At 55.5% G+C, this 15,396-nt stretch overlaps 1 protein-coding gene across 1 annotated transcript in view; it reads left to right on the top strand.

Moving 5' to 3' along the window:
• Positions 1-14,046, top strand: part of VPS16 (VPS16 core subunit of CORVET and HOPS complexes) — a gene marked incomplete at its 3' end in the record, with an annotated part of 37,762 nt that extends 23,716 nt beyond the window's left edge. Inside the window, 6 exon segments of the mRNA XM_040054498.1 lie at positions 1,222-1,319; positions 6,962-7,066; positions 10,115-10,192; positions 10,646-10,815; positions 12,004-12,100; positions 13,943-14,046. Coding sequence (XP_039910432.1) covers positions 1,222-1,319; positions 6,962-7,066; positions 10,115-10,192; positions 10,646-10,815; positions 12,004-12,100; positions 13,943-14,046 — 652 coding nt within the window.
• Between the last annotated feature and the right edge of the window lie 1,350 nt (positions 14,047-15,396).

Genomic DNA, 15,396 nt, shown 5'->3' with positions numbered 1-15,396 from the left:
GGGACACGGACCTGGGTGGGGACAGGGGACACGGACCTGGGTGGGGACAGGGGACAGGGGACACGGACCTGGGTGGGGACAGGGGACACGGGACACCGACCTGGGTGGGGACAGGGGACGGGGGGAGCACTCTGGGGACGTTTTTGGGTCTGGGAGAGCACCTTGGGGTGTTTGGGGTCTGGAGGAGCCCTTTGGGGTCATTTTGGGGTCTGGGGGAGCCCTTTGGGGATGTTTTCCGGTCTGGGAGAATCCCTTTGGGGACGTTTTGGGGTCTGGGAGAGCACCTTGGGGGTGTTTTGGGGTCTGGCAGAGCCCTTTGGGGACATTTTGGGAACTGGGGGAGCACTCTGGGGACGTTTTGGGGTCTGGGAGAGCACCTTGGGGGTGTTTTGGGGACTGGCAGAGCCTTTTGGGGACATTTTGGCGTCTGGGAGAGCACCTTGGGGGCATTTTGGGGACTGGGGAAACCCTTTGGGGACATTTTGGGGACTGGGGGAGCACTCTGGGGACGTTTTGGGGTCTGGCAGAGCACCTTGGGGGCGTTTGGGGGCCTGGCAGAGCCTTTTGAGGACGTTTTGGGGTCTGGGAGAATCCCTTTGGGGATGTTTTGGAGTCTGGCAGAGCCTTTTGGGGACGTTTTGGGGATGGGGGGAGCCCTTTGGGGTCATTTTGGGGTCTGGAGAAGCCCTTTGGGGTCATTTTGGGGTCTGAGGGAACCCTTTGGGAACATTTTAGGGTCTGGCAGAGCCTTTTGAGGACGTTTTGGGGTCTGGCAGAACCCTTTGGGGACGTTTTGGGGTCTGAGGGAGCCCCCTGGAAATGTTTTGGGGTCTGGGAGAGCCCCTTGGGAACATTTTGAGATCTGCGGGGAGTCCCTTGGGAGCACTTTCGGGGTCAGGAGAAGCACCTTGGGAACATTTTGGGGTCTGGGAGAGCCTTTTTGGGGGGCTTTTTGGGATCTGAGGGAGCCCTTTGGGAACGTTCCGGGGCCTTGGGGAGCACATGGAGGGGCAGAGGGGGGCACGGAGGGGATCAGGAGGGACAGGAAAAAGATGGAACAAAAGCCTTCTGCGTCCCCCCGTGTCCCCCCCGTGTCCCCCCCCCCGTGTCCCCACTGTCCCCCCGTGTCCCCCCCGTGTCCCCCCCACTGTCCCCCCGTGTCCCCCCCGTGTCCCCCTGTGTCCCCCCCGTGTCCCCCCCGTGTCCCCCCACTGTCCCCAGTGTACACGGTGGTGCTGCACCTCAAGAACGAGCTCAACCGCGGCACTTTCTTCATGACCCTGCAGAACCAGCCCGTGGCCCTGAGCCTGTACCGCCAGGTGAGGCACGGGGACCCCAAAAACCCCTCGGAGCGCCCCAGAAATCCTCTGGATCAACCCAAAAACCCCTCTGAGTGCCACAGAAATCCTCTGGATCAACCCAAAAACCCCTTGGAGCGCCCCAAAAATCCTCTGGATCAACCCAAAAACCCCTCTGAGTGCCACAGAAATCCTCTGGATCAACCCAAAAACCCCTCGGAGCGCCCCAAAAACCCCTCTGAGTGCCCCAAAAATCCTCTGGATCAACCCAAAACCCCTCCGAGCGACCCAAAAATCATCTGGATCAACCCAAAAACCCCTCTGAGCACCCCAAAAACCCCTCTGAGAGCCCCAAAAACCCCTCTGAGTGCCCCAAAAACCACCCTGGATCAACCCAAAACCCTCTGAGAGCCCCAAAAACCCCCTGAATCGACCCAAAACCAGCCTGGTTCAACCCCAAAACTCCTCTGAGCACCCCAAAAAACCTTCTGATCGCCCCAAAACCACCGTGAATCGCTCCCAAAACACCCCTGGCTCAACCCAAAACACCCTTGGACCCCTCAAAAACACCCTGAACACCACAAAACCACCCTGAACCTCCCCAAAATGCCCCTGAGTCCCCCCAAAATTCCCCTTCAACCCCCCAAAAAAACCTCTTAAATCCCCCCATAGTGACCCCTGACCCCCAAATTGTCCCTGTGACCCCCGGGGTGTCCCCGTGACCCCATAGTGACCCCTGACCCCCAAATTGTCCCTGTGACCCCCGGGGTGTCCCCGTGACCCCATAGTGACCCCTGACCCCCAAATGGTCCCTGTGACCCCCGGGGTGTGCCCGTGACCCCATAGTGACCCCTGACCCCCAAATTGTCCCTGTGACCCCCGGGGTGTCCCCGTGACCCCATAGTGACCCCTGACCCCCAAATTGTCCCTGTGACCCCCGGGGTGTCCCCGTGACCCCACAGTGACCCCTGACCCCCAAATTGTCCCTGTGACCCCCAGGGTGTGCCCGTGACCCCCCAAATTCCTGCTTTTCCCAATTTTCCGGATTTTCCCGGTGACTTTCCCGCTGATTTTCCCGCTGATTTTCCTGTTGATTTTCCTGATTTTCCCGCTGATTTTCCCGCTGATTTTCCCGTTGATTTTCCCGTTGATTTTCCTGATTTCCCCACTGATTTTCCTGCTGATTTTCCCGTTGATTTTCCTGATTTTCCCACTGATTTTCCAGCTGATTTTCCCCCTGATTTTCCCGCTGATTTCCCCATTGATTTTCCCTCTAATTTTCCTGGCATTCCCACTGATTTTCCCGGTGATTGTCCTGGTGATTTTCCCGCTGGTTTCCCCTCTGATTTCCCTGCTGATTTCCCCAATTTTCCCACTGATTTTCCTGTTGATTTTCCCGCTGATTTTCCCACTGGTTTTCCCGGTGGTTTTCCCAATTTCCCCGCTGATTTTCCCAGTGTTCCCGCTGATTTTCCTGTTGATTTTCCCGGTGTTCCCAGCGATTTTCCTGGTGAATTTCCCAGTGACTTTCCCACTGATTTTCCCGCTGATTCCCCTGCTGATTTTCCCGTTGATTTTCCTGCTGATTTTCCCGATTTCCCCACTGGTTTTCCTGGTGTTCCCGCTGATTTTTCTATTGATTTTCCCAGTGTTCCCAGTGATTTTCCCGGTGATTTTCCTTGTGATTTTCCCGATTTTCCCGCTGATTTCCCTGCTGATTTTCCCATTGATTTTCCCGATTTTCCCGCTGATTTTCCCGGCGTTCAACTGATTTCCTTGCTGATTTTCCCATTGATTTCCCTGCTGATTTTCCCACTGATTTTCCCAGCATTCCCGCTGATTTTCCTGCTGATTTTCCCAGTGTTCCCAGTGATTTTCCCTGTGATTTTCCCGGTGACTTTCCCACTGATTTTCCCAATTTTCCCTGTGATTTTCCCGATTTCCCCGCTGATTTTCCTGGTGTTCCCGCTGATTTTCCCGCTGATTTTCCCAGTGTTCCCAGTGATTTTCCTGCTGATTTTCCCGGTGATTTTCCCGGTGATTTCCCTGCTGATTTTCCCATTGATTTTCCCGATTTTCCCACTGATTTTCCCGCTGATTTCCCCGCTGATTTTCCCATTGATTTTCTCAGTGTTCCCGCTGATTTTCCCGGCGTTTCCACTGATTTCCCTGCTGATTTTCCCGTTGATTTCCCTGCTGATTATCCCACTGATTTTCCCGCTGATTTTCCCGCTGATTTTCCTGGCATTCCCACTGATTTTCCCATTGATTTTCCTGGCATTCCCGCTGATTTTCCCGGTGATTTTCCCGATGAGTTTCCCACCAATTTCTCTGATTTCTCTGCTGATTTTCCCGCTGATTTTCCTGATTTTCCCACTGATTTTCCCGGCAATTTTCCCGCTGATTTTCCCGCTGATCCCGGTGATTTTCCTGCTGATTTTCCCGATTTTCCTGCTGATTTTCACGGTGATTTTCCCGATGATTTCCCTGCTGATTTTCCCATTGATTTTCCCGATTTTCCCGCTGATTTTCCCGGCGTTCCCACTGATTTCCCTGCTGATTTTCCCATTGATTTCCCTGCTGATTATCCCACTGATTTTCCCGGCATTCCCGCTGATTTTCCTGCTGATTTTCCCGCTGATTTTCCCAATTTCTCCACTGGTTTTCCTGGTGTTCCCGCTGATTTTTCTGTTGATTTTCCCAGTGTTCCCGGTGATTTTCCTTGTGATTTTCCCGATTTTCCCGCTGATTTTCCCACTGATTTCCCTGCTGATTTTCCCATTGATTTTCCCGATTTTCCCATTGATTTTCCCAGTGTTCCCAGTGATTTTCCCGGTGATTTTCCTTGTGATTTTCCCGATTTTCCCGCTGATTTTCCTGATTTCCCCGCTGATTTTCCCAATTTTCTCGCTGATTTTCCTGCTGATTTTCCCACCAATTTCTCCGATTTCCCCGCTGATTTTCCCATTGATTTTCCTGATTTTCACGCTGATTTCCCCGGCGTTCCCACTGATTTTCCCGTTGATTTTCCCGTTGATTTTCCCGGTGATTTTCCCGATTTTCCCACTGATTTCCCCGGCGTTCCTGCTGATTTCCCCGATTTTCCTGCTGGTTTTCCGTGTTCCCGCTGATTTCCCCACTGATTTTTCCTGTTGATTTTCCCAGTGTTCCCAGTGATTTTCCCAGTGATTTTCCCGCTGATTTTCCCATTGATTTTCCCGATTTTCCCACTGATTTTCCCGCTGATTTCCCTGCTGATTTTCCCATTGATTTTCCCAATTTTCCCGCTGATTTTCCCGGCGTTCCCACTGATTTCCCTGCTGATTTTCCCATTGATTTCCCTGCTGATTATCCCACTGATTTTCCCGCTGATTTTCCCGCTGATTTTCCCGTTGATTTTCCTGATTTTCCCATTGATTTTCCTGGCATTCCCGCTGATTTTCCCGGTGATTTTCCCGATGAGTTTCCCACCAATTTCTCTGATTTCTCTGCTGATTTTCCCGCTGATTTTCCTGATTTTCCCACTGATTTTCCCGGCAATTTTCCCGCTGATTTTCCCGCTGATCCCGGTGATTTTCCTGCTGATTATCCCACTGATTTTCCCAGCATTCCCGCTGATTTTCCTGCTGATTTTCCCGCTGATTTTCCCGATTTCCCCACTGGTTTTGCTGGTGTTCCCGCTGATTTTCCTGTTGATTTTCCCAGTGTTCCCAGTGATTTTCCCGGTGATTTTCCCGGTGACTTTCCCACTGATTTTCCCGCGGATTTCCCCAGCGTTCCTGCTGATTTTCCCACTGATTTTCCCGCTGATTTTCCCTCTGATTTTCCCTGTGATTTTCCCAATTTCCCCACTGATTTTCCTGGCGTTCCCGCTGATTTTCCTGGTGATTTTCCCGATTATTTTCCTGGTGATTTTCCCGATGATTTCTCCGATTTCCCTGCTGATTTTTCCCATTGATTTTCCTGATTTTCCCGCTGATTTTCCCGGCGATTTTCCCGCTGATCCCAGTGATTTTCCTGCTGATTTTCCCACTGATTTCCCTGCTGATTTTCCCGTTGATTTTCCCGGTTTTCCCGCTGATTTTCCTGATTTTCCCACTGATTTTCTCACTGATTTTCCTGGCATTTCCAGTGATTTTCCCACTGATTTCTCCAATTTCCCTGCTGATTTTCTCGTTGATTTTCCCGATTTTCCCGCTGATTTTCCCGGCGTTCCCACTGATTTCCCTGCTGATTTTCCCATTGATTTCCCTGCTGATTATCCCACTGATTTTCCCTGCATTCCCGCTGATTTTCCTGCTGATTTTCCCACTGATTTTCCTGATTTCCCCACTGATTTTCCTGGTGTTCCCGCTGATTTCCCTGCTGATTTTCCCAGTGTTCCCGGTGATTTTCCCTGTGATTTTCCCTGTGATTTTCCTGGTGTTCCCGCTGATTTTCCTGTTGATTTTCCCGGTGTTCCCAGTGATTTTCCCTGTGATTTTCATGGTGATTTTCCTGGTGTTCCCGCTGATTTCCCTGCTGATTTTCCCATTGATTTTCCTGATTTTCCCGCTGATTTTCCCGGCATTCCTGCTATTTTCCCCGCTGATTTTCCGTGTTCCCGCTGATTTCCCCACTGATTTTTCCTGTTGATTTTCCCAGTGTTCCCAGTGATTTTCCCCTGTGATTTTCCCGCTGATTTTCCCGCTGATTTTCCCGATTTCCCTGCTGATTTTCTCATTGATTTCCCTGCTGATTATCGCACTGATTTTCCCAGCATTCCCGCTGATTTTCCCGCTGATTTTCCCGGTGTTCCCGGTGATTTTCCCGGTGATTTTCCCGGTGATTTTCCTGCTGATTTCCCTGCTGATTTTCCCTGTGATTTTCCCGATTTCCTCGCTGATTTTCCTGGTGTTCCCGCTGATTTTCCTGCTGATTCTCCCAGTGTTCCCAGTGATTTTCCCTGTGATTTTCCCGGTGACTTTCCTGCTGATTTCCCCACTGATTTTCCTGATTTTCCCGCTGATTTCCCGTTGATTTTCCTGATTTCCCCACTGATTTTTCCTCTAATTTTCCTGGCATTCCCACTGATTTTCCCACTGATTTTCCCGGTGATTTTCCCACTGATTTTCCTGCTGATTTTCCCATTAATTTTCCCATTAATTTTCCTGTTTTCCCCACTGATTTTCCTGGTGTTCCCGCTGATTTTCCTGTTGATTTTCCCAGTGTTCCCAGTGATTTTCCTGGTGATTTTCCCGGTGACTTTCCCAGTGACTTTCCCACTGATTTTCCCACTGATTTTCCCGCTGATTTTCCCGCTGATTTCCCTGCTGATTTTCCCGTTGATTTTCCCAGTTTTCCCGTTGATTTTCCCAATTTTTCCCACTGATTTTCCCATTGATTTTCCTGCTGATTTCCCTGATTACCCCACTGATTTTCCCGTTGATTTTCCTGATTTTCCCACTGATTTTCCCGCTGATTTTCCCGCTGATTTTCCCGCTAATTTTCCCACTGATTTTCTCGCTGATTTTCCCGGCATTCACGGTGATTTTCCCACCGATTTCTCCAATTTCCCCACTGATTTTCCTGTTGATTTTCCTGATTTTCCCCCTGATTTTCCCGCTGGTTTTCCCGTTGATTTTCCTGATTTTCCCGCTGATTTCCCTGATTTCCCCGCGCAGTTCTGCCGGCACCAGGAGCGGGAGACGCTGAAGGATTTGTACAACCAGGACGACAACCACCAGGAGCTGGGCAACCTGCACGTGCTCGGCGGCTACCGCGAGAGGGTCAGCGGGGGCCCCGACCCCAAAGGGGGCTGAAGGGATCCTAAAGGGATCGGACAGAACCGGAAATGATCCTAAAAGGGATCAGCCAGAACCGGAAATGATCCTAAAAGGGATCCTAAAGGGGTCAGACAGAACCTGAAATGATCCTAAAAGGGGTCCTAAAGGGATCAGCCAGAACCTGAAATGATCCTAAAAGGGGTCCTAAAGGGATCAGCCAGAACCTGAAATGATCCTAAAGGGGATCCTAAAAGGGATCAGCCAGAACCTGAAATGATCCTAAAAGGGATCCTAAAAGGGATCAGCCAGAACCTGAAATGATCCTAAAAGGGATCCTAAAAGGGATCGGCCCAAGCTCAGAGTGATCCTAAAAGGGATTGGCCAGAGCCCAAAATGATCCTAAAGGGATCCTAAAAAGGATCCTAAAAAGGATCAGCCAGAACCTGAAATGATCCTAAAAGGGATCCTAAAAGGGATCCTAAAAGGGATTGTCTGGAGCCCAAAATGATCCTAAAAGGCATCGGCCAGAGCCCAGAGTCATCCTAAAGGGATCCTAAAAGTGATCCCAAAGGGATCAGTCAGACCCCAAAGTGACCCCAAAGGGATTGGCTGGAGACCAGAGTGATCCCAAAGGGATCGGCCAGATCCTGAAATGATCCCAACAGGATCAGCCGGACCCCAAAATGATCCCTAGAGGATTGGCCAGATCCCGAAATGATCCCAAAAGGATCGGCCAGACCCCAAAACACTCCCAGGGGGCTCTGTCAGATCCCAAAATGTTCACAAAGGGCTCCCTGAGATCCTGAAATGTTCCCAAGGGGCTCCTGCAGATCCCAAAATCACTCCCAAGGCGGGAATGGGATTATGGATGTGGGAATGGGGTTATGGGTGTGGGAATGGGGTTATGGATACAGGAATGGGGTTATGGATGTGGGAATGGGGTTATGGATACAGGAATGGGGTTATGGATACGGGAATGGGGTTATGGATACGGGAATGGGGTTATGGATACGGGAATGGGGTTATGGATACAGGAATGGGGTTATGGATACGGGAATGGGGTTATGGATGTGGGAATGGGGTTATGGATACGGGAATGGGGTTATGGGTGTGGGAATGGGGTTATGGATACGGGAATGGGGTTATGGGTGTGGGAATGGGGTTATGGATACGGGAATGGGGTTATGGGTGTGGGAATGGGGTTATGGGCGTGGGAATGGGGTTATGGGTACAGGAATGGGGTTATGGATACGGGAATGGGGTTATGGATGTGGGAATGGGGTTATGGATATGGGAATGGGGTTATGGGTGTGGGAATGGGGTTATGGATATGGGAATGGGGTTATGGGTGTGGGAATGGGGTTATGGACACGGGAATGGGGTTATGGATACGGGAATGGGGTTATGGATACGGGAATGGGGTTATGGATACAGGAATGGGGTTATGGATACAGGAATGGGGTTATGGATGTGGGAATGGGGTTATGGATATGGGAATGGGGTTATGGGTGTGGGAATGGGGTTATGGATATGGGAATGGGGTTATGGGGTTATGGGTGTGGGAATGGGGTTATGGGTGTGGGAATGGGGTTATGGACACGGGAATGGGGTTATGGATACGGGAATGGGGTTATGGATACGGGAATGGGGTTATGGGAATGGGGTTATGGGTGTGGGAATGGGGTTATGGATACGGGAATGGGGTTATGGGCGTGGGAATGGGGTTATGGATACGGGAATGGGGTTATGGATACGGGAATGGGGTTATGGATACAGGAATGGGGTTATGGATACAGGAATGGGGTTATGGATGTGGGAATGGGGTTATGGATATGGGAATGGGGTTATGGGCGTGGGAATGGGGTTATGGATACGGGAATGGGGTTATGGATACGGGAATGGGGTTATGGGTTTGGGAATGGGGTTATGGATACGGGAATGGGGTTATGGGTACAGGAATGGGGTTATGGATACGGGAATGGGGTTATGGATACGGGAATGGGGTTATGGATACGGGAATGGGGTTATGGATGTGGGAATGGGGTTATGGATGTGGGAATGGGGTTATGGATGTGGGAATGGGGTTATGGGTGTGGGAATGGGGTTATGGATACGGGAATGGGGTTATGGGTGTGGGAATGGGGTTATGGATATGGGAATGGGGTTATGGGTGTGGGAATGGGGTTATGGCTACGGGAATGGGGTTATGGGTGTGGGAATGGGGTTATGGATATGGGAATGGGGTTATGGGTGTGGGAATGGGGTTATGGACACGGGAATGGGGTTATGGATACGGGAATGGGGTTATGGATACGGGAATGGGGTTATGGATACAGGAATGGGGTTATGGATACGGGAATGGGGTTATGGATACAGGAATGGGGTTATGGATGTGGGAATGGGGTTATGGATATGGGAATGGGGTTATGGGTGTGGGAATGGGGTTATGGACACGGGAATGGGGTTATGGGTGTGGGAATGGGGTTATGGGTGTGGGAATGGGGTTATAGATACAGGAATGGGGTTATGGATACGGGAATGGGGTTATGGATACGGGAATGGGGTTATGGACACGGGAATGGGGTTATGGATACAGGAATGGGGTTATGGATACAGGAATGGGGTTATGGATACGGGAATGGGGTTATGGACACGGGAATGGGGTTATGGATACAGGAATGGGGACCGTGCCCATCCCATGCCATGTGTGCCATGAGCTGGGATCCTGCCCAGGGGTCGGGATCTTTCCAAGGATCCAACCAGGGGATCAGGATCCCAACCAGGGATTCAGGATTGTAACCAGGGAATGCTGTATCTGTGTCTGTGTCCATGTCCGTGTCAATGTCCATGTCTATGTCCATGTCCGTGCCGTGTCCATGCCGTGTCCGTGCCGTGTCCGTGTCTGTGCCATGTCCGTGCCGTGTCCCTGCCGTGTCCATGCCATGTCCGTGTCCATGTCCATGCCCTGTCCGTGCTGTGTCCATATCCATGTCCGTGCCGTGTCCCTGCTGTGTCCGTGCCGTGTCCCTGCCGTGTCCGTGCCGCTCCCAGCGGATCGAGGGCCGCGTGGCCGCCCTGCAGAGCGCCCTGGATGAGTTCTACAAGGCCAAGAACGACTTCGCTGCCAAGGTGGGAGTGCCCAGGTGCCGGGGGACAATGGGGACAACGGGGACACCGGGGACACTGGGGACAACGGGGACACCTGGGACACCTGGGACAAACAGGGACAGAGGGGACACCTGGGACAAGGAGGACACCGAAGGTCACCTGTCCCTGCCTCAGGGACAAGGCTGGGTGGGTGCGTGGCTGTCCAAGGGCATGGCTGGAATGGGGACATCAGGGATGGGACAGGGACCCCAAAGCTGGGATGGAGACCCTGGAACTGTGACAGGGACCCTGGGCCTGGCATGGGGACACTGAGGCTGGCACAGGGACACCAAGGCCAGGACAGGGCTGGGGAGGGGACCTCAGGGCTGGGATGGGGACACTGGGGCTGGGACAGGACTGGGACAAGGACCCAGGGGCTGGCACAGGGACAGCAAGGCTGGGCCAGGGTCCCCGGAGCTGTCCCCGTGTCCCCAGGCCACGGAGGAGCAGATCAAGCTGCTGCGGCTGCAGCGGAACCTGCAGGAGGAGCTGGACAAGCCCTACCTGGACCTGTCCCTGCACGACACCGTGGCCACGCTCATCCTGGACGGGCACCACAAACGCGCCGAGCAGCTCTGCCGGGACTTCAGGATCCCCGACAAGAGGTGGGATGGGCTCGGGGACACCGGGGACACCGGGGACAAGGGGGACACCTGGGACAAGGGGGACACCTGGGACAACGGGGACAGCAGGGGTGAGAGGGACACCTGGGATGAGGGGGACACCAGGGACAAGGGGGACACCTGGGAAAATGGGGACACCGGGGACAAGGGGGACACCTGGGACAATGGGGGCACCTGGGACAATGGGGACACCTGGAACACCTGGGACAATGGGGACACCCAGGATGAGGAGGACACCCGGGATTAGGAGGACACCTGGGACAAGGGGGACACCTGGGACAATGGGGACACCGGGGACAACAGGGGTGAGGGGGATGCCTGGGACAATGGGGGCACCTGGGACAGTGGGGACACCTGGAACACCTGGGACGACGGAGACACCCGAGATGAGGAGGACACCTGGGACAACGGGGACACCAGGGACAACGGGGACACCTGGGACAATGGGGACACCGGGGACAAGGGGGACACCTGGGACAAGGGGGACACCTGGGACAACGGGGACACCGGGGACAAGGGGGACACCGGGGACAAGGGGGACACTGGGAACAAGGGGGACAACGGGGACACCTGGGAAAATGGGGGCACTGGGAACAAGGGGGACAACAGGGACACCTGGGAAAATGGGGACACCGGGGACAAGGGGGACACCTGGGACAATGGGGACACCTGGAACACCTGGGACAATGGGGACAACCAGGATGAGGAGGACACCCGGGATTAGGAGGACACCTGGGACAAGGGGGACACCAGGGACAATGGGGACACCTGGGACAAGGGGACAACGGGGACAATGGGGACACCTGGGACAATGGGGACACCCAGGATGAGGGGGACACCCAGGATGAGGAGGACACCTGGGACAAGGGGGACACCTGGGACAAGGGGGACAACGGGGACAATGGGGACAAGGGGGACACCTGGGACAAGGGGGACACCTGGGACAACGGGGACACCACGGACAATGGGGACACCTGGGACAAGGAGGACACCCAAGGTCACCTGTCCCTGCCCCAGGGACAAGGCTGGGTGGGTGCGTGGCTGTCCAAGGGCATGGCTGGAATGGGGACATCGAGGATGGGACAGGGACATCAGGGATGGGACAGGGCTGGGGAAGGGACCTCAAGACTGGGCCCTGAGCCCCTTGTCCCCGTGTCCCCGTGTCCCCAGGTACTGGTGGCTGAAGATCAACGCCCTGGCCACACGTGGGGACTGGGAGGAGATGGAGAAGTTCTCCAAGAGCAAGAAGTCGCCCATTGGGTACCTGGTGAGAGCTTGGGCAGCTGAGGGAGGGCAGAGGTCACCGCCTCGGTGTCCTCCCGGCATCTTCCTCCTTCTCCAGTCCTCCCATCCTCTTCCTCCTTCTCCAGTCCTCCCATCCTCTTCCTCCTTCTCCAGTCCTCCCATCCTCTTCCTCCTTCTCCAGTCCTCCCATGCTCGCCTTCCATCCTCTTCCTCCCCTCTCCATCTCTCCCATCTCCTTCCACCCCTCCTGAGCTCTCCCATGCTCTTCCTCCTCTCTCCATCCTTTCCATTCTTTTCCTCCTCTCTCCAGCCCTCTCATCCTCTTCCTCCTCCTCCAGAGGTCCCATCCTTGCCTTCCCATGCTCTTCCTCCCTTCTCCAACCCTCCCATGTTCTTCCTCTCCATTCCAATTCTTCCACACTCTTCCCTCTCCATCCTTTCCATCCTCTTCCTCTCCATCCTTTCCATCCTCTTCCTCTCCATCCTTTCCATCCTCTTCCTCCTCTCTCCATCCCTCCCATTCCCTTCCCGTTCCTGCTCTGCCACCATTTTCCTCCCCTCTCCATCCCCCCATCCTCTTCCTCCCCATTCCAGTTCTCCCATCCCCTTCCACTCCTCTTGAGCTTTCCCATGCTCTTCCTCCCCTCTCCAACACTCCCATGCTCTTCCTCTCCATTCCAATTCTTCCACGCTCTTCCCTCTCCATCCTTTCCGCCCTCTTCCTCTCCATCCTTTCCATCCTTTCCATCCTCGTCCTCTCCATCCTTTCCATCCTTTCCATCCTCGTCCTCTCCATCCTTTCCATCCTCTTCCTCCTTTCTCCATCCTTTCCGCCTCTTCCTCTTCTCTCCACCCTTTCCATCCTCTTCCTCCCTTCCCCATCCCTCCCATTCCCTTCCCATTCCTGCTCTTCCAACATTTTCCTCCCCTCTGCATCCCCATCCTCTTCCTCCCATCTCCAGCCCCCCCATCCTCCCCTCTCCATCCTCTTCCTCCCCTCTCCATCTCTCCCATCCTCTTCCTCCCCATTCCAGTTCTCCCATCCCCTTCCACTCCTCTTGAGCTCTCCCATGCTCTTCCTCCCCTCTCCAACCCTCCCATGCTCTTCCTCTCCATTCCAATTCTTCCACACTCTTCCCTCTCCATCCTTTCCCTCCTCTTCCTCTCCATCCATTCCATCCTCTTCCTCTCCACCCTTTCCATCCTCTTCCTCCTCTTCCTCCTCTCTCCATCCCTCCCATTCCCTTCCCATTCCTGCTCTGCCACCATTTTCCTCCCTCTCCATTCCCCCATCCTCTTCCTCCCATCTCCAGCCCCCCATCCTCACCTTCCCATCCTCTTCCTCCCTTCTCCATCTCTCCCATCCTCTTCCTCCCCATTCCAGTTCTCCCATCCCCTTCCACTCCTCTTGAGCTTTCCCATGCTCTTCCTCCCCTCTCCAACACTCCCATGCTCTTCCTCTCCATTCCAATTCTTCCACACTCTTCCCTCTCCATCCTTTCCGTCCTCTTCCTCTCCATCCTTTCCATCCTCTTCCTCCTCTCTCCATCCTTCCCATTCCCTTCCCATTCCTGCTCTGCCACCATTTTCCTCCCCTCTCCATCTCCCCCATCCTCTTCCTCTCAATTCCAGCTCTACCATCTCCTTCTTCCCCGCTCCAACCCTCCCATCCTCTTCCTCCCTTCCCCATCCCTCCCATTCCCTTCCCATTCCTGCTCTTCCACCGTTTTCCTCCCCTCTCCACCTCTGCCATCCTCTCCTCCCCTCTCCACCTCTCCCTCCCCTCTCCCTCCCCTCTCCATCCCCTCCATCCCCGTCTCCCCGGCCCCTCCTCACCTCCCCTGCGCTCTCCCGTGTCCCGCAGCCCTTCGTGGAGGTGGCCGTGAAGCACCACAACCGCTACGAGGCCCGCAAGTACGCGCCGCGCGTGCCGCCCGAGCAGCGCGTCAAGGCCTTCGTCCTCGTGGGGTGCGTCCCGGGGGGACCTCGGGGTGGGGACGCTGTCACCCGGGGGGGCGCGGCGGGGATCTGGGGACACCGGGGATTTGGGGACAGCGGGAGGGCGTGGGGACGCCGGGAGCCGCCGCATCGGGAATCGGGTGGCACCCCGCGTCCCGGTGTTGTCCCCTCGCTGTCCCCTCGCCGCTGTCCCTCGCTGTCCCCTCCTGCCCGTGGCCGCTGTCACCTCCTGCCCATGGCCGCTGTCACCTCCTCCCCATGGCCGCTGTCACCTCCTCCCCATGGCCGCTGTCAGCTCCTGCCTGGGCCGATGTCACCTCCTGCCCACGGCTGCTGTCCCCTCGCTGTCCCCTCCTACCCACGGCTCCTGTCACCTCCTGCCCGGGCCGATGTCACCTCCTGCCCACGGCCGCTGTCACCTCCTGCCCACGGCCGCTGTCACCTCATGCCCGAGGCGCTGTCACCTCCTCCCCATGGCCGATGTCACCTCCTGCCCGGGGTGCTGTCCCTCGCTGTCACCTCCTGCCCATGGCTGCTGTCACCTCCTGTCTGGGCCAATGTCCCCTCACTGTCCCCTCGCTGTCCCCTCACTGTCCCCTCCTGCCCGTGGCACTGTCCCCTCGCTGTCCCCTCCTGCCCGCGGCCAATGTCCCCTTGCTGTCCCCTTGCTGTCCCCTCGCTGTCCCCTCACCGCTGTCCCCTCCTTCCCATGGCCGCTGTCCCCTCCTGCCCATGGTGCTGTCCCCTCGCTGCTGTCCCCTCGCTGTTCCCTCGCTGTCCCCTCGCTGTCCCCTCGCTGTCCCCTCACTGTCCCCTCGCTGTTCCCTTGCTGTCCCCTCGCTGTTCCCTCACTGTCCCTTCACTGTCCCCTCGCTGTCCCCTCGCTGTCCCCTCGCCGCTGTCCCCTCGCTGTCCCCTCACTGTCCCCTCCTGCCCGCAGCCGATGTCCCCTCACTGTCCCTTCGCTGTCCCCTCGCTGTCCCCTCGCTGTCCCCTCACTGTCCCTTCGCTGTCCCCTCGCTGTCCCCTCACTGTCCCCTTGCCGTCCCCTTGCCGCTGTCCCCTCGCTGCTGTCCCCTCGCTGTCCCCTCGCCGCTGTCCCCTCGCCGCTGTCCCCTCGCTGTCCCCTCGCTGTCCCCTCGCCGCTGTCCCCTCGCTGTCCCCTCGCTGTCCCCTCACTGTCCCCTCCTGCCCGCGGCCGATGTCCCCTCACTGTCCCCTCCTGCCCGCGGCCGATGTCCCCTCACTGTCCCTTCGCTGTCCCCTCGCTGTCCCCTCACTGTCCCCTCGCTGTCCCTCGCTGTCCCCTCGCTGTCCCCTCACTGTCCCCTCGCTGTCCCTTCGCTGTCCCCTCACTGT

Source organism: Hirundo rustica, unplaced genomic scaffold (genome assembly GCF_015227805.2).
Source record: "Hirundo rustica isolate bHirRus1 unplaced genomic scaffold, bHirRus1.pri.v3 unplaced_BUSCO_63198at7742, whole genome shotgun sequence".
NCBI lineage: Eukaryota > Metazoa > Chordata > Aves > Passeriformes > Hirundinidae > Hirundo > Hirundo rustica.
The sequence above is the reverse complement of the archived record's forward strand: the minus strand, read 5'-3'. Positions and strand labels throughout refer to the sequence as shown.